At 33.1% G+C, this 19,060-nt stretch overlaps 1 protein-coding gene across 4 annotated transcripts in view; it reads right to left on the bottom strand.

The window, feature by feature from the left end:
• The window catches only part of BIRC6 (baculoviral IAP repeat containing 6), a gene marked incomplete at both ends in the record, with an annotated part of 177,198 nt that overhangs the window by 14,424 nt on the left and 143,714 nt on the right, over window positions 1–19,060 (bottom strand). For all 4 annotated transcript variants that reach the window (XM_084235649.1, XM_084235650.1, XM_084235651.1 and 1 more), the window contains 4 exons: window positions 801–962; window positions 2,064–2,281; window positions 6,339–6,449; window positions 7,172–7,317. In XM_084235649.1, coding sequence (XP_084091775.1) covers window positions 801–962; window positions 2,064–2,281; window positions 6,339–6,449; window positions 7,172–7,317 — 637 coding nt within the window. The remainder of the gene's footprint in view (window positions 1–800; window positions 963–2,063; window positions 2,282–6,338; window positions 6,450–7,171; window positions 7,318–19,060) is intronic.

The raw sequence follows: 19,060 nt of genomic DNA, 5'->3' as shown, positions 1-19,060 counted from the left end.
AACCTCAAGTAGTAGTCATTTGCACATCAGATAAGAAGTATTTGTGAAGTTCATATATCTATTTCTTCTGATCTTCTAGTGATTTTTAAATTTTGAATAATCTCGGTGTGGAACCTACTGTCGATAGTCCATCAAACTGTCCACAATTACTTGGAAAGTGATAATTGTTCTTTTAAATGTAGTCTTTAAAAGGTTTACCAACATAAGAGAAAATTTTTATTATACCTCTTTCTCAAGTACTTTTTGAGGGACAGGAATGAAACTTCCTAGTTAAATATAAGAAAATATAAAACATTTTGAAATAGTTAAACTTTAAATATAAGTTTACAGTTGATTGTATCATGGAAATCATGAAGTTACTATAGTTAAAAAAAGATTGTGTTGAGTAAAAATGGAACATGGAGTTGATAGTACCATGCTTTTCCTAATCATTTTATCTTTAGGAGATTGTGAAAAGATAAATGGAACTGGAGGCACAGAAAGTTAAGAAAGGTGAGGGGCAAATATGGCTCTATTATTTCCTAATTGGGGTAGCTGTCAACTAGCTATGGAAAGTGAGGATTAAGTTAGTCCCTCAGTAACTTCCTAACACTGTGTTTCTTAATACTGCTGGTGTTTCTTTCCCTTTTGGTTCCTTTATTTTCAGTCCTCAGGCTACTATTTTTAAATAAAGAAGAGAAGCTTAATGAAAACCATGTGCTTTTGGAAAGAATGTAACTAAAAATTTTTTTTTCAAATTATGAAGAAACTTTTTATTACAATATTTTGATGTTAAAAGCAACAAACTGCAATTCCATTACCTTGCCATCATTATAAAGGTTGGGATTGAATCGCACACTATGACCACCAGTTGTCTCTAGATTCACAAGAGGGGGTGAACTTGGATAATCTTGAGGAAAATACACATCAAATTCAAAGCATCCATTTGCATAAGGAGTGTCTGCTGGACCAGTTATCAGAACCTAGTATACAAAAGAAACACACATTAGACTATGTTATTACTAATCCTGAATACTACTATTTAGGAAAAAAACATAATACAACATGAAAAGGAACTACCCTTATTGTCTATATATACAACTGTTATTTTATATACATACACACACACACACACACACACACACACACCCCTCTACTAGAATTTGTAACTAGAAATTAAGTTAATTTATATATAGCATAATGCTTAACAAAGACAAAAATCACAAATCTATGTCATTATTTAATGATAAAATACCCTCCCAGGCAATCCTATAATGAGGACTATTGTTTATGAAAAGGAACAGGAGAGCCTCCCTGGTGGCGCAAGGGGTTAAGCACCTCACTATGAAGCAATCCACAGACTCTGCAGCACGAGTTCAATCCCCGGCTGGCCAGGGAAAAACCCGCATGGCAAGGCAGACCTCTCCTGTCTCGCCTGCTCCTCCCCTCAGCAGTGTATTTCAGTCAGTCTGCCTGTTCTGTTCCCCACCCTGTCTCTGGTGGATCCTCTCACCTCCCATATCTCTGGCCTGTAATTCAGCTCTTGTATGCATAAATACATAAATCTTAAAAAAAATTAAAAAAAAAAAGAAAAAAGAAAAAGAACAGGAAAGAGTATAGTCAAACAGATAGGGTGTATGAGATTTCTACTGAAAAATAAAGGAGCAAAACAAAAAAGCAAGTAAATAAAAAACCTGCCATTAGTCAATGGGTGAATAATTTTAACTGTCTAAGGAAGATAATGAAAATTCATAAAATAAATCCCAAATGTAAAGAAAGACACCCCCCAACTCCCACATGTAAAATGTTTAAAATTTCTTGATTCAGCATTGAATCAAGAAGCATGATGCTGATACAGACTTTGCTCAAAATGGTATTTTGGTATTTTCTTTTAAATCTTTTTTTTTTATTAACACCAGTATTAGCTACATATTCTGAACAAAGGACTCCTCTTTCACTTACGTCCAAAATGGCAAACAGAACTTTTATTGAATTTATTAAAATACATGTTATTTTAAGATTGTTGGGGGATATTTGGATAATCAGATTAACCACAAATATAGGGCAAAAATTGTTTTTCCTACCTTCATGATGTCAAGTCGCTCCTCATCACAGCGCACAAACACACTGGAGGATGATGACAGAGGCAGTGAGGTTGAAAGTGTCACAGCTTCCTGGGCAAGGCGGCGGGCTCTGGCAGCACTGTTTGCATCATTTGCATTTTTCACCTGAGACATGTAGTGGTAATTTACTTTAAAACCCAATTTCCCATCTTCATCTTCAGAAACCATCTCAAATGTATCTAAAAGAAGAAGAAAACACTGAAGAAAAAAAAAAGAACCAGAACGAAGGACAGTTGTTACAATAAAAAAATTACACCTAAATCAGTCCTTTTTCTACTTAAAATGGGAAAGACTACAACGGCAAACTATAAATGTTCAAGTAATAACTACACAGATGGATGGAATATGTAATAGAACCAAAAATAACAAATGATTTTTAATCTATAGTATGAAGATGTTTATAGATTATATCAAGTAGCTAAATGACAATGCAAAGAATTAGAATATTTTATCTCAAAATGAGTAATAGACACTATTTTTTGTAAAAATAATTCAGGACAAAATGCCAGAAAGTATTCTCATTATATTTCATTTCTATGGGCCTCCCTGGTGGCACAGAGGTTAAAGACAGCGCTATTAAGCTATTGCCAGCCACTGCAGCCAGGGAGCAAACCAGGGAGCAAACCAGGTAACAAACTACATGGTTCAGCAGCCCTCTCCTAACTCGCCCACTGCTCCTCTCAGCAGTGTATTTCGGTCATTCCTCCTATTCTGTTCTCCACTCTGTCTCTGGTGAGTCCTCTCACCCCCGGCATCTCTGGCCTATACCCCAGTTCTTGTATGCATAAATAAATAAATCTTATATAAAAAAAGTAGAGTAAGTCTTTATATATTTGCAATTATTTTGAGTCAGAAGAGAGAAATACCAGACTGAAGTTTACTTTTGTGGTTCTTTTGGAATTTAAATTACTAAAATGAAAAATGTTATTAGGCTAAAATTTGGCTAATATAGGAAAAAACTACCTTCTGTGTACTTCAACAGAATATAATTAATTCTTAACCATATATTTAGAAAGATTTAGAAGGACTTAAAAGTTATTCTATAACTATAAACTATATATACAAAAGAAAGGAAATAAAGTGGATTTGAACTTTTCTTCGAATTCAGATTAAGCCCATCTTTGACCACAGGATTAAAACAAAGATAGTTAAATAAATTATAACACTTAATAAAAGCCAACTAGAGCAAAGATAGTCATTAAAAACAATAACTTCTACCTTGTGTTACATACAATTCTAAATACATGAGAAAATATTGTTATAAATAGCATTAATGTAGCAAATTTTACCAAGAATTTTACTAAGTACAAGGTTCTAGGCAATGCTATTTGGGTTAAATAATAAACAGGAAACTGCATCTGCCCTCAAGAAGCTCATTATCTAAAAAAAAGGGGAAGTTCGATGAATAGGGTCACAGGTACTACAGTGTTTAAAATAGGAATGCTACAATCTTCATTTAACAAACCTTTCAGGAAAAAAACCATCATCAACTCTATATAGGTAGAATCTTATTTAAGAATGTTGAACTTATTTTATCACATCATACATATAACTGTTACTGACCAAATGTACCAATCCTACTACCAACTAGTTTCTATCAGTAATGTGTAAACTAGTTATTTCATCTGTCCAATTCTGCTGTATTTTACATACATGCATACAAATATAAGTAAATTCCCTTGAATTTTAAAAGTAGCAAACATATGCAACCAGACAGAAACATAAGCCTATTCCCATGTAGAGGAAACTTTTATATCATGTAACTATAAGAACAGGATCTATTAATATCAAAATGTCATTAACATATTCAATTAAAGATAATGGCTTTGGTAAGAATGTGCATCCTAAGTTTAATTAAGCGGTTATTTTTCTATTAATTTGTCCTTAAAAAATCCTAAATATATGCAAATATTTACATGTAATGATGCCATTGCGATGCTTTATGTCACTGAAAAACTAAAAATAACCTTAAGGTACAGTTATTGGTATGAAAAATCATAGTATATCATGTGATGAATACCAGGCAGTTAATAAATATCAAGTTATACAAGAGTCATGAAATTAGAAAATGTTTGATATGTAAGGTAGAAAATGAGGTTTATTTTATAAAGTTGAAAGCACCTTTTTTTCAGAATCATTCTAAAAGTCAGTGGGTGGCAAAACTGTACAGTTAAAGTTACATCCTATGTGGTAAAAGAGAAGCTTCTTGCTTGGCAAACATTAAATCAAGGCATCTGACATGACTCTCTTAATTAAAGATAATAATTTTCAGTTAGAACCACTCATATATATAGAAGGATAAGCATATGCATATTGATAAAAAGATTTGAATGAAAAAAGCAGTTAATTTATAAACAGAAATGGAATGTGCCTAAACACTTCCAGCTACATGAATAAAATAGCATATTTATTATTTATTAACAAACACATTTGTGATAACCTAGTAGGTAAAAACTAAAATCCAGTAAAACAGTGAATTTCAATATATACACAAATACTTTTCAGGAAATATTTTCTCTAAAAACCTTAGGACAGAATTTGTTATTTTCCTAATAAAAGCTTGATGGTCTCAAATACTTTAGCAAATCTTTGACAGAAAGCAGAGATCAATCAACTTTTCCTTGAACGTGGGATTAGGTTATGATTTACTTCTTGAAGCAATGGAGTAGAATGTTCAAGTCTATGTCATAAAAGGCAGCTGTGCCTTTTATGTTTTGTGGCTTTTCTTTCTTTCTTAGAGAAGCCAGATGTAATGTTTAAAGATAATCCTTGTAAAGATACAAGAAGTCCTTAAAGATAATCCTTATAAAGATACAAGAAGTCCTTTGGGGAGGTTCTACACAGCAAGGGGCTGAGGTCTCCATTCAACAGCCACACACGTGAGTTTGAAAGCATAGTCTGCAGACCTAGTCAATTCGCATGACAAGCTCCAGCTAACATCCTGACTGCAACCTCAGAAGACACCCTCAGTCAAAACCTGAGAGCTGATCAATTCCTGAATCAATTCCATGGAAACCGAGATAATAAAGGTTAGCTGCTTCTAGCATCTAAGTTTGTAGAGGAATTTTTTAATGCAATTATAATCACCACTTAACCACTAGGTAAAATACTATATAAATTAGTGAGTCTACATAAGATGACTAAAATTCTTTAAAATGCTTGCTCGAATATAAGCCAAAAATAATAATTGAGTGTGGATACAGTAATACTAGTATTTGACCTTTCCTGATAACTCTGATTGTTTCTATATATGACATCCCACTGAGCATGCCTGTGTTGTATTTCTATAAATGTCACAACTTATCAATGGCTGGCACAATCACCTGAAACCATGGCTCCTATGGCAAAACTGCTGTATTTTTCCCAAATATCAGATTATAATTCTCAATTTTTCCAATCTTAAAATGATGATCAATATCAAAGAAAACAAGTTTTCAAAGATATGGCTGAGTACTTTCATCATTTTCAAATCACTTCGTACGTACTATCTATCTCATGTAATCTTTATCTCCTTTCTTCAGGGGTAAAGAAAACAAAAGCTAAATGATTTTTTATACTGGGGTTACAAAGACATTATGACAACATTATATGTTTTTGACTTGTAATTTATAGCACCCTATCTGGTATAGCAAAGTCCTTTGGGTTGGTTTTCAAGAATAGAAAAGAGGCACAAATAATAAGTTAATAATGGTCATCAAAATTTGAAATCTAAGCATTTGATTTATAGACTGAACCAAATGACGAGTACTGATACATCTTTTAATCAATCCTTATTTGACAAGAGTTTTGGAATGGGAAAAGCTACCAGTGAACTAGTGTAATTACATTTTCCCAAAGGTAAATCTATGTAATTCTAAAGTGATTAAGAGTAGCACACTTAGTTCAAAGTCCCCTTGACTTCCTTCAAGCCAAGATGTATAGATATATATGGGTGGGAAAAGAAAACCACTTTTGCCTGTTTGTTAGATATTTGGCTTTGTTTTTTTGCTGTTCAAGGCACCTACTGAATCACAGTATCCGAATATAACTACAGATACAGATAGAAATTCAAAGAGATAAAAAAAATTATAAGTTTTCAAATGTATTTGTACTACACATAAAGATGAGAAAATATGAATAATGGTTTAAGACAGTTTTAAAATCTTTAATTTACTAGAACACATTTTAATAGCATTATTAAAAATGTGACATAATGACATGAGAGTTGAAGAAATAGCAATTAAAATTTCAACTTACCAAACTGCAATTTCTTCATAACAGCCACATATTTTTCTTCAAGTGATTTCAATACTGATAAAGGTTTGGGTTTCATAGCCACCTTCTTTGAGAATTCACCTAGTTTTTTTTCTGTTATTTAATAATTCAAGATAAATAACATTAAGTATACATTTTAGGAGATTAAAACAAAAATCAATTAACTTTTAGAAGTTCAAATTTTGTATTCCATAAAATTACCAAATTCTTCACAATTATCTCCATACTATGCCACTTTAACAATAAATGAATTCTATTTCATAAACATAATAGGGCCAGAAATCTCATCAACTTTAAAGCTTAATTAAAATCTCAATTAGATTTCATCCAATTGGGCAAAACAGCAAAAGTGAGTCAGTAGATAATGAAGACTAATTTACATATTCTGTTGTTTAATATACGAAAATGTCAATTTTAAGTCAATCTCATGTAGTTTTAATGTACTACTTTCTATCTAATACAGTGCCATTTTTCAATTTCATGACTTTCAATAGGAAGAAAAATTTATGCTGTGTGCTGCCAGCCAATCAAATTTAGTCCTTGCAATAATACATAGTACAGATAAATTTTAAATTAAGAGACTATTCATAACTTGGAAACCTGACAAAGGAAAAAATTTTAGTTAAGTGAACTTGCTTGTAAACAATTAACATAAAAGAGAAAGACAGTTTCAGTAAATAAATGAAACATCTTTAGATCCAATGAAAAGTAGCTTTAAAGGAATAGTATAACCAAGATGAAAATGCATACATTGTACAAAAATGAAAAATGATGTACAAAATATATAAAATTTTAAAAATTGAATAGTATAATACCTTGATTTGCTTGGCGCAAACTGGTAGTGGCTGCATAAACTATCTCAGCAGTCTTTTGGATATCTGGTACCAAAAGAGTAAGTCCTTCTGGTTCTTGATCAGATGCATCTGGTTTCACGCCTGTTTTAACATTTTCTCTTTTAGATCTGAAAAAAAGATTTTTAATATGGAAAAAATGCAAGGAAAATTAAGATTTTTAGGACTGAAAACCTAGTAAGTCAATAATAGTGGTTAAAAAACCATGACCGTGCACATTTCATTTACATACACATACTATATATCAGAGGATGTTTAAATTAACTTCACAGCTGTTCTGAAGCCACAGGATAACACCTAGCATAATAAATGTTTTGGGTATGCTTTCCTTCATATGGAAAAACAGACAAGACATTAACATTGCAGAAATGTCATATTGTAAAAAGATCCAGATGCCTGAGTATGTCCTTGGATCCATACCTTTAAAAGCACACCAAAACCTCAGAAATCCAACTGTAGAATCGAGGCTACCATAAGGGGAGAATAGGATGGGGAGCAATGGGGGGAAGGAGCCCAATGGACTTTATTTAGTGGAAGATTATGGGTGCTTTGGTGGTGGATGTAGAGAGGTAACACATCTCAGGAGGTATGAACCTGTACCTTTGAGTCATATACAGTGTTGTAAACCAATGCTACCTAAATAAAAAAAAAAGATACAATAAAATATACATTAAGAGTAATGATAAATACTGAGAAGTAGAGCTATTCACCTGATAAATATCTATCCATTGTATTCCAAGACTTGAGAATCAAAGACCCAGATGTCATTTTCTATTTTAAGAATACTATTTGTATTTTACTCAAAATATATTAATTTCCAAGGGAAAAAAGAGAAGTATTCAAAATAAAATGCAGGTTCACTACTAGGCATCTTAATATATGCCATACATTAGAACTTTAAACACTAGGTTTTAGGGCATACTAGCTTTAGAGGTATTCTTTTGTTACTCCTTTTTAAAGGGTCTGAAATGTATCTCCAACCTTATATTAAACTTATAATAAACTGTATTAAAGCAAGCTTTTACTTGTAAGGCATCAAAATGTTTCCTTAAAATTTCTAGATGAATACAGGAGTGTTTCATTACAAGATTCACTGGAAACTACAATTAAATATCAATTTCCTTTATACTATTTCAACTCCCCACCCATGTTATTCCATAATAGACATCATCACACCACAGTTGCTTAGATATAAAATCTTCACCTTTGTTAATTTTAAACAAACTGAAATCTTATATAAAAGTGCTAAAACATTTGTGCCAATAAATGAGCTAAGCTTTACATGACTTGCTTTTCAATTTGTATACCTACCAAGAAAGGACTTGGATATTATATTAAAACAACATTTCACAAGGTTAAGAATGGAGCCTTAAAGAATATAAAAAGAGCAACAGAGGTAGAGTCCTTAACAAAATGGTATTATGGTTCCTGTATACAGATAAACTGTTTTTTATCTCAAAGACAAAAATTTACTCAGAAGCAATTCAGTGCTTAACTTTGGTAGCTACAAACAGGTAAATTAAGAAAAGTCACTCGGATGAGTAGCAAAGATAAATGAACATAATAGCATGCAAGTATTCTGAACTGGTTCCGACAGTGTGTGAAAGTAATAGTATCCACAGATACTTTTAACTATAAAGTATATATTATCTCACCTAGTGAGGTGATTTAACTGAAAGGACATAATCTATACCTGGGTTTACTGTCTTTGCTTCTAATGTTTGTTTGTTTTAATCTTCTCTAAGGTGTAAGAAGTCAGAGAGAACACAGGGTCAACTTTTCTTTGTCACTCAGCAACCACTTGGTAGATGTTATACTACATATTGCTTCAGTCATCGATTTCTGTGTGTATAGGTATATGAACATATATATGAATATATACACACATATAAATATTTAAGAGACTATACTGAATGTTTTAAGACTGAAAAAGCAGACATTTTTAACTGCTAGACTCAAGTAAGATATTGTGTCTATTATAGCTTTGAAATAAAGTTGAGATTATAGTTTAATAGTATCTGACAATTTTGTTAATAAAGAATCTATTCTGATTGGTGAGTTCAGAGTCTCATTTTCAAATTTACCAAAAGCTATTTACAATCAGCGTCAAAACACTGAGAGTCATGAAAAGTTTTATCATCACCTGCTTGATAGGACCCCCTTTTAATTTATAAGAACTCTTTCCCAATTTGTAAAAGTTTCCTAATATTAGGGTGTGAAACATTCTTAACTGAACCATAACAGGAAAATAGTAAGTAGTTTGAGAAAACAAAATTACAGTTAATAAAAAATGGTAAAATATCATCAGTGAGTTAATTCATTGCATTCTCAATAAAGAAATATGACCTGTCTACAGAGAAGGAATATGAGAGAAAGAATTCCATTCTTCTAGAAATAGGATTTTCCTCCATAAAGAAGTAAGAACCTCTGGGATGGTGAGAAAACTGCATCAATGCAACACAGGGCAAGTTACCCTTGGCAAACCACTGATTCTAAATTTTAAGACCTATTCATGATTACCAATTTCCTACTTCTAGTTTTTAAGTAATAATTAGGAGAAATTCCTATTATTAAAATAGTGCAAACAGCTAGGATGGTAAATTTTATGTATTTTAGACCACAACAAGAACTATTCAGAAAAACAAAATTGCACGGAAGCTTAAAAAAATTTTTTACATCACATACAAGACAGATAAGATTATATATATTTCATATAGAAGATTATGGTTTAATCATAAAGCAGATATACCTTAGACCATAACCCAAGATTCTAATAAATCATTACATGGACAGTCTTAGTGATTTTGACAAAACAAAACAAAAACACAAAACCACACAGGAAGAAAATGGATAATCTCCAAAAGTGAGAGTATTTCAGTTTTATGAAGAATATAAACACTCTGCCTAAGGACAACTACAACTTGTCATTGTCTGGCATTAAACTACAGCCAGTAGTCTCTTTGCTATATAAGTTGCAGGTTACTGTCAACCCATATGTAGGCCCAGCTCATGAAAAAAGGCCATACCTTAGCTCACATCCTGAAGTCTGTGTGAAAAGCTATTTGAGTTCAAGGCACCTAGCTGGAAGTAGGTCTCTGAGACTGACAATGGATCCAACATGGTAAAAGCAATCAGCGACGGCCGCTACCATGGTATCCGCTGCTTTGTGCAAACGTTGAATCTGGTTGTGATCACTGCCCTGAAGAAATACGAGGAAGCAACTGAAGTTTCTACTATTGCACAGAATTATCTGCAAACATTTTCCACTATGCTGTGAATTCTAACTAAAGAACTAACAAAGCAAATTTTGTCTCTGTGACATAAAATCTGAACTAGGATGTGAGCAAAATGGGCAAATCTTTCTTACAAAAACAAAAGGGGGTAGAGAGAGCTCCAAAACTCAACATTCAGTTATACTGAACAGCTTCTGCTAATACTAGCACCCATTTTCAGCTGGATATTCATAGCACTAAATACAAAATATGAAAACTATGATCCTTTGTAATCTACAAACTGTGAGCAGCTTCATGTAGGTATTTCTTGGCAGAACACTGGGAAAGAGCACTGCCATCCTCTGAAATCCTAATTCTAAAGTCAAAACTACCAGATAGTTGAAATAAACATTTAAACATAGAGCCATGTTAAAGACATAATTTGGAAACTATAGGATAAAATGTACATATTCAGAATCATTAAGGAAGATTCTAAAATTGTAAGAGAATGAAACATCTACATTTACCTACACAATAACGCATCATTTTGTACTCCACAGTTCTAAGGTTCTTTGCAGCAATTATAGCTTAAAACAAACTTTTAAAAACACAAAGAACTTTTAAAAATATTACTGCGGAGAACTGCTTACTATTAAAGTCTCCAAAAAACATGAAAATGATTCTAGAAATGCATCATCAAATGGGGCGAAGACCTCTGTAGATGACTGCTTTCTGTGGTTAACTGAAAGGTTAGGTTTTAACTCTGGATTCCCTTTCATATTTACTTAAACTCCTTCCAAAGAAAAGGGCCACTTTTAGATTTCAATATGATTTAAATTAAAGGTGAAAATAAAATCTGTCTTGGGAGGCATAAATAGTATATGAAAGGAAACTCAAAACAGAGGTATGAGAAGCCTGTTAAGATTTCCAGATTAGATAAAAATATAATAAATTCTACAGCAGGTTAAACATCAGAGGACATAATGAAAGTATTGCATGTAACTACGGAATGTAGTTGCCACAAATATTATACTTCACCAAAGGACAATTCAACTGAGACAAAGAAGAAATATTAAAATAAATATTGGCGTATGTTTCCACAACTAAGTAAAAAGCTGATGAACAAATCAAATTTATTCAAGGTGATCAGAAAAAGAAACTTCAAGTTCTCCTTGGCTAAGAAATCAGACCTCTTTCGTTTTGCAGGTTTGAAAAGGGAGAAGAGGAGAAACTAGGAAATGTTTTCCCAAGGGTGTAACATAGTTGGGGTGCTGGAACTGAGGTTCTTTCTTAAGCAACAAAGTCATAAATGAACCAGTTTCCAGGAATTAAAAAGTTTGCCAGAAAATGCTTATTAAAAAGTAGGTCAACTAGCCTCTTACTACCCAGTTAGATGAAAAGAAATCGGTATTTCTACAAGCAAATTTGATTATTTTAAAATATTATGAAAGAGTGGGAGAAGAGTATGGGGCGGGGAGGGGGGGAACCCCCGACAATGGACTACTGGGGAGGACTTTCAGTGCTTTGGTGGCATGTGTGGTGTGGTGACATACACCTGTAGGGTGTGATCCTATTCCTCCAAATCAACTCTAAGCAATGCTATAAATCAGTGTTACATTAATAAAATTAAATAAATAGAATATATATGCACTTCTTTGCTAAAGGAAGACATTTTAAGACAGCCAATGAAAATGACAATAAAGGGTGCTTGCTTTCGTGTTAAATACAAGTTCAATGCCCAGAACATTAGACTATACAAGAGAGTGAGGTTCAATTTAGTTTTACAATCCAGTAATTAATACCATGTATATGTAAAGAAATACATTATCCTTTAATACCCTGTCATAGTGCTAACTCTAAAATTCTTATGGGGAATGACAAACGCGACACAAAAAGAAATATCAAAAAAACTACAGAATCCACATTACTTTATATAGATATTTATAAAATTATGCTTCATTGTCAACATTTAAAAAATGTAATTTTTATATGCCCTAAGTATCAAAAGCCAGCTCAGAAACAAATTTAACTCCTCCATTTCCAATTATTCAGTGATGGACAAGTCCAGTTGTTTGTTTGAAGGTAAGTTTAATTTGGTGTATAAATTGGGAAATTAGGAGATTGGAGTTTTTATCAGAGCTCTGCCACAAAGCATCAGAAAACCAAGAGCAAATCACAACACTTATACACCTTATTTTCCTTATTTATAAAAAAGAGGGAATCTGACCTAACTGAATTCTAAAGAGAGTCCCTTTCAGTTCTAAAAACCTATAGATAATATGGACAGGCTATTTTTAAAACATAAACTAAATTTTATGTAGTGAGATTGCTTGAGATTTGTCTGTGATTCACAGCGAAAACTGTTCAAAATATTTAACTTACACAGTACAATTTGATAAGTTATTTTTTTATATTAATGCTATGCAGCTGGGGTAGAAATAGTGGATCAATTTATAATCTTTAACAAGAGGGGTTTGTTTTGTTAATCAGAAGTTGTATTTTGGCAGCATTTAATCAAATCATTTTTCAGAAACCAGTTAAAGCTCAAGTTTAATAATTACACAAACATGAAACCTAAGGTGATCAATGAACTATCTGATAAAAGAGAATTGTGCTGTATAAAAAGAGTTATCTAGACTATGGGTCAACTGAATTGGCTTTCTTCATAAATATTATTATCAATAAGGAACACTGTAGTCATCAGGAGAATGAAGAGCTTAATCCCACACTTATTACCTGTAGATTTTAACATTAAACTCTAAGCAGCAGTTTCATTCTCCATCAAACAATGATAATTATGTTCTTGTTTATTACCTAAATATATTCAATTGCCTAACACCTAGAGCCAGAAACTAATAATATACATCTGAGAACACCTGAAGAAAGTTAGGATCATGTTATTTTATCCTTCTCATATAACTAAAAGTTTCTATATATATTATAACTTACCCACAATTTGAAGCTCAAAAAACAAGAAGGGTAATCAATAAAAGCATAGAGACTGGGGGCCTCCCCGGTGGCGCAGCGGTTGAGCGCTGGGTTGCGAAGCTGCCCGCAGCCTCTGCAGCGCCGGTTCTATCCCCGGCTGCTCCCCGGCCACCGGAGGAGGGTCCCACATGGCGCGCAGACCTCTCCCTGCCGCCCGCTGCTCCCCTCAGCAGTGTACTTCGGTCCTTCTGCCTGCTCTGCTCCCCGCTCTGGCTCTGGTGAATTCTCTCACCCTCCCACGCTTCTGACTGTACCCAGTGCTTGTATAAATAAAATAAAAAATAAAAATAAATCTTTAAAAAAAAAAAAAACTGTTAAAAAAAAAAAAGCATAGAGACTGGAACATAAATGCTCTATCTAAATAATTTCAAACAGTCAGAAAAGAAAGCAGGAAATACTTTTGTCTTCTATCTGCCCATGTCATCAACTTGAAAATTATGGAAATTTCTTTCCACAAGATTTTGATACTTCCAAAATGGTATGAAATTAAGTAGTAACAGACATCTAACCTTTAGCATGTGTGTGACACTGCTTATACATGCTATATATACACTTTATCTCCTACTTTTGTTTTCACAAACTCTCTTGTTCTCACAAAAGCTACTTCTGTCTCCCTTTGGCCCCTTCTCTTTTTGGACCCCTAGTATCATAAACATTAAAATTATTAAACACAAAAATCATTAAATTATAAAGCTAACGAAAAAAGGCAAACATTAAGACATTTTGGATAAAGTAAGAAACTGGTAATATTTTTTGTGTTAGGCAAGAAAGAAATAGTTAATCTTCTTATACCTACAGGCAGAACATTTGTGGTAATAAAAATTTTCAAACACTAGCTAAGGGAGTGAATTTCACTTAGAAAGGAAATCCTTTGTGGATGAGTATTACACATTTTGTTCTGCATAAATGCCTAACATGGCTGTAGACAAGCAAAAGAAAGTTGTTTTTTTTTTTTAACTTACTTGTAAGTCCTTCAATCTTTTTATTAGAGTGATTAATAAGGAAGCTTCTTAACAATTTTGTCTGTTATAAAAAAGTACTAAATATTACTGAGATGAATGAAGTTATTTTTAATAGACCAACATTTATGCTTGAGTCACCCATTTTCGGTTCACACTATTATAAAAACTTAATTAAACAAAGTACAAAGTTTCCTGATGGCAGTATCTTGAAATGCTATAATTCTATTAAGGCTTTAAGTGATAGTGATAGTACAAATAGAGCTGAAGGAATAAATTATAATGCATTACAGGTACTGTATGCTTTCAAAATGCAGTAAAATTAATACAGCAAACATGTCACATATATGTTGATATTCAGATTGTTAATGCCAAAAGGCAATCTTAGGAGAAGTGGTGAATAGTGAAATTACAGAATCATTAATTAAAATATTAAGATCTTTAGAAAGCTTTAATTTAATGCAATCTGCACAGTAGCTATTAACAACTGCCTGCAGAATTCTCAGTTTTTAAAGACAGACTAAATCACAACAAAATCACAATCAATAATTTTTTTGTCACCTTGCTGTGTCAGTAATTTACCAAAAAGCCAAGGGAGATTGAAATAATAAACTAAAAGTAGTACATTCATTCCTTGAGTAATACTCTCCTTTACAGTAAAGGCCAACCTCAGGTGACTATAATTTGATGACTGAAACAGTCATCAAACTAATCCAAGCCCACACAAGATAATCATTTTATGGTAAAGCTATAATTGAAGGAAATTTGGAACATGCCTTAAAAGTTTATTATTTCAAAAACAAAAATTCAGGTGCTACTTTTCAGATATATGCATGCATCTGCATTAATATATGCTGAAATATATAATCATGTATCGCCTATATATATCACTGACACTATATAAAATAGCAAAGATCCCAATCATTACAGAAACAGCAGGCATAGAAAGTATTCCCATGTATTGTATCACTTTGCCAGCTAAAGATCATCCTCCTCTAATCAGTCTTCCAAGTCTTTGAATATACAGAAAGTTTGGTGATATGGTTGCAATATTAAGTCTACCTTGTCTACCCCCCAGCAGACCCACTTAAAAGGGAATTTGGAATAAAGACAACCCCAAAAATACATCTCCTACACACTCCTTCACCAAATAACTACCTGTTACCCTCTATTAAAATGTAAGGAAGGGGCCTCCCTGGTGGCATATGGGTTAAGTCTCAGCACTATCACCACTTCAACCTGAGTTCAATCCCCAGCAGGGAAGCTAACCCACACATGGCACAGCAGACCTCTCCTATCTGCCTGCTACTCCTCTCAGCAGTATCTATCAGTAAATTTGCCTGTTCTGCTCCCAACTCTGTCTATGGTGAATTCTCTCCTCCCAACCCCAGCACCTCTTCCCTACACCTCAGTTCTTCTACACACACACACACACACACACACACACACACACACACACACACACAAAGTAAGGGTCATTTCCTTTTCTATATAAAGTATAATAAACCATACTAGGGCAGTATCCTCAAACAAAGATTTGTCTTCAAGAAAAAGACCAAAATCCAGTAACTGCAGGACAGATGTTAAGTTAAAGAACAGCTGATGACTTCAAAATATATGAAAATAGCAAATCATTACACCTGAAACTAATAAAATATAATGCCAATTATATGTCAATAAAAATAATTTATTAAAGAAAAAACATAGCTATTTTTTTGTAAAATACTTAAGGTGATAACAGGAACCACAATACCACTCTATATTGTAGTCACGGGCCTCCCCTGGTAGCGCAGGTAGTTGTGCGCAGCGCTGTGAGGCTGTCTGCAGCCTCTGCAGCACCGGTTCTATCCCAGCCAGCCAGCAAGGGTCCCACATGGCCAGGCAGACCTCTCCTGTCGCGCCCACTGCTCCCCTCAGTGGTGTATTTCGTCAGGCTGCTTGTTCTGCTCCCTGCTCTGTCTCTGGTGAATCCTCTCACCCTCCCGTGAATCTTGTGTGAATAAACACACAGTTCTGGTGCCAGAGACTATTTTTATGTTAGTTTATTCATTTTTATGCTTATTTCCTATTTATTGCAAATGAAACTGATTCCTCTGATATACTAACAGCTTGAAGCTACTGCTATAATTTTTTTTTAATAGCAGTTGACTTAAAAATTCTTATGATAGCATACATTGCTGGTATAATATCTAAAGGTTCTTCCTCCTAAATGCTGATGCTTTACACTCTGACAAAGAATTTCTACCAAAGAAAAAAAAATCTTCGTTTTTAATCATGAAAACTACTTGTGTATTTGATCAGATTAATAAATCCCATTATTACATGATCAGTGTCTTAAATTTAAAGTCTAAAATAATACAGATAAAAGAATCCAGAAAAAAATCTTTAAAACCTACTTACTAGTACAAGTTTTCCACATCTAAATATTAGCTGGATGAAAGCTTTAAGGGAATAGGAAAAGAATATATAAACATCTATTATATATAAACACCATGTTATTCCTGAAGCTTCAGAAACAAGACTTGTTTTATATTCTCTGTGAATGACTCTGAGTCTCTGTTAGGCAATGAATAATAATTTTCTACAAACTAAAATAATAATTTTCTACAAACTTTCTATTAAATCTGTAATGTAAGAGCAAGAATGCTAATGAGACCTCCCTGGTGGCACAGAGGGTTAAGATGCAACCTATGAAGATATCCACAGCCACTAAAGAATTTGATCCCCAGGCAGGGAGCAGCAGGCCTCTCTCCTGACTCACCTGTTGCTTCCCTCAGCAGTGTGTTTCAGTCCATCTGCCTGTTCTGTTCCCCACTCTGCCTCTGGTGAATGCTCTCACCCTGCCACACCTCTGGCCTATACCCCAGTTCTTGTATGCATAAATAAATAAATCTTAAAAAAAAAAAAAAGAATACTAATGACCTCAAATCCCCAGTCTCCAGAAATGGCAGGATGGGAAAAAGACACCTACAACTTTACTGCTAAGATGAAAGGGTGAAAATCTTTGTCTTGATCCAACTCTTACCCCACCCACTCAACTGCACTGCCAAACAATAACTTTATAATGCAAAACTGATTAGACTTTCCCTTGAAAACTTTAAGTGGCTTACCACAGTTGTTAAGAGCAAGTATAAAACACCAATCTTTATGTTCTAGCCCATGCTTTCATCTCTAAATCTCATCTCCTACCACTATTTCCCATACACACAATAACCAGGGGCATATCAAACTTCTTCAGGTTTCCTGAATATGTGATGCTTTCTTTCTCTGCTAACATTATTCCCACAGCCTGGGGCACCAGTCCCCTGATGATATCTTTCTCTTCCTCTTATATGTAGAAGGTTCAAGGATTTGGAAAGAGTCAGCTAAACTATAGTATGCCCTTCACTCTTAGAACATTTTTTTATCTTTTAACTGGTTGAGTTTATTTCAACATTTTCTCCCAATTTAAAAAAACATGAACTCAATTCTAGTGTTTCTCAGGACTTGACATTATTAAGGTCATAGTTTAAGATCTTTTGTAACTTGAAAAAGCATAATCCATATTCTTATATTTCTCATCAGTAAAGTGATTATTCTTATCTTTCCTGCTTCAGTTTTTGTGAGGTTCAAATAACATTATATGTATATGGATCCTGTATTGCCTATAATTTACTGCATACAGATATTGTATTTATTGTATTGCCTATAATTTTGTATTGCCTATAATTTATTGTATTGTCTATAATTTATTGTATTGTCTATAATTTACTGCATATAGAGTTCTAGTATAATGAAAAGATGAAAAGAAATACATCTTAAGTCTTGATAGGCTGGAAGAAAAATAGATTTTACCCTATGGAAATGAGTGGAAAATGAATACTCAACATGCCAATCCTTGAAAGGAAAGTAGGGATGTTCTAAAACACATATCTTTGAAAGTTTCTGTTTCTAACGGCAATTATATAACAAATATTATAAGGGATTTTGACTAAGAAGCACATTTAAATATCAATACAATGACTACTAAAAGTGTTTCCTCCTCAGTGAGTTATTTAAAAGTTACTGCATAGCTTCACTATAAAGAAAAAAATAAATGAAACAAACTCTGAACCACTAGTTTGATCATTTGCAAGGTATGTTTTGTTGGTATGGATTTAGAACTTTGAAGTGACATTTCTTTGTTCTGGCTGAAGTCAGAAGGGAAGAATCTTAAAAGTAATTTTGTTCAGCTAACCAAATAGGAAAACAAAGAACTGCAGTTAAATGAAATTCTGTTACCCTCTCTGAAATATGAGCCATTAATACATTTTATACAGATGTCAAATTTACATGAGAAAAAAATTATATTGCCTCTAAAGTACATACAATGTTGTAAGCCACAATAAAATATAATGACAGTTATGAAAGAAATTTTATTGCATGTTATGTAAAGAGGAAAAACATTAATTTAGGAAAAACAACCAATGAGGTACTCTGAATGTACATGTTCCATTTACTGAAATCAGCATCTTCTATAATTACCTTAGAACTCAATACACTGTAACTCCATTTTTGCAGGATCCATTAGAAATAAGAGCATAAGGAAATACATGTTATAATGAAATTTATTCTTATTCTAATGGTTTTATTTTCACATTTATAACACTACAATTTTGTGATATTATGTTTAACCAAAGTTGTGACTGTAACAGTATTCCAAATCTTTACACAAT

The sequence above is a fragment of the Talpa europaea genome (genome assembly GCF_964194135.1).
Source record: "Talpa europaea genome assembly, chromosome: 6".
NCBI classification, from domain to species: Eukaryota; Metazoa; Chordata; class Mammalia; order Eulipotyphla; family Talpidae; genus Talpa; species Talpa europaea.
The sequence above is the reverse complement of the archived record's forward strand: the minus strand, read 5'-3'. Positions and strand labels throughout refer to the sequence as shown.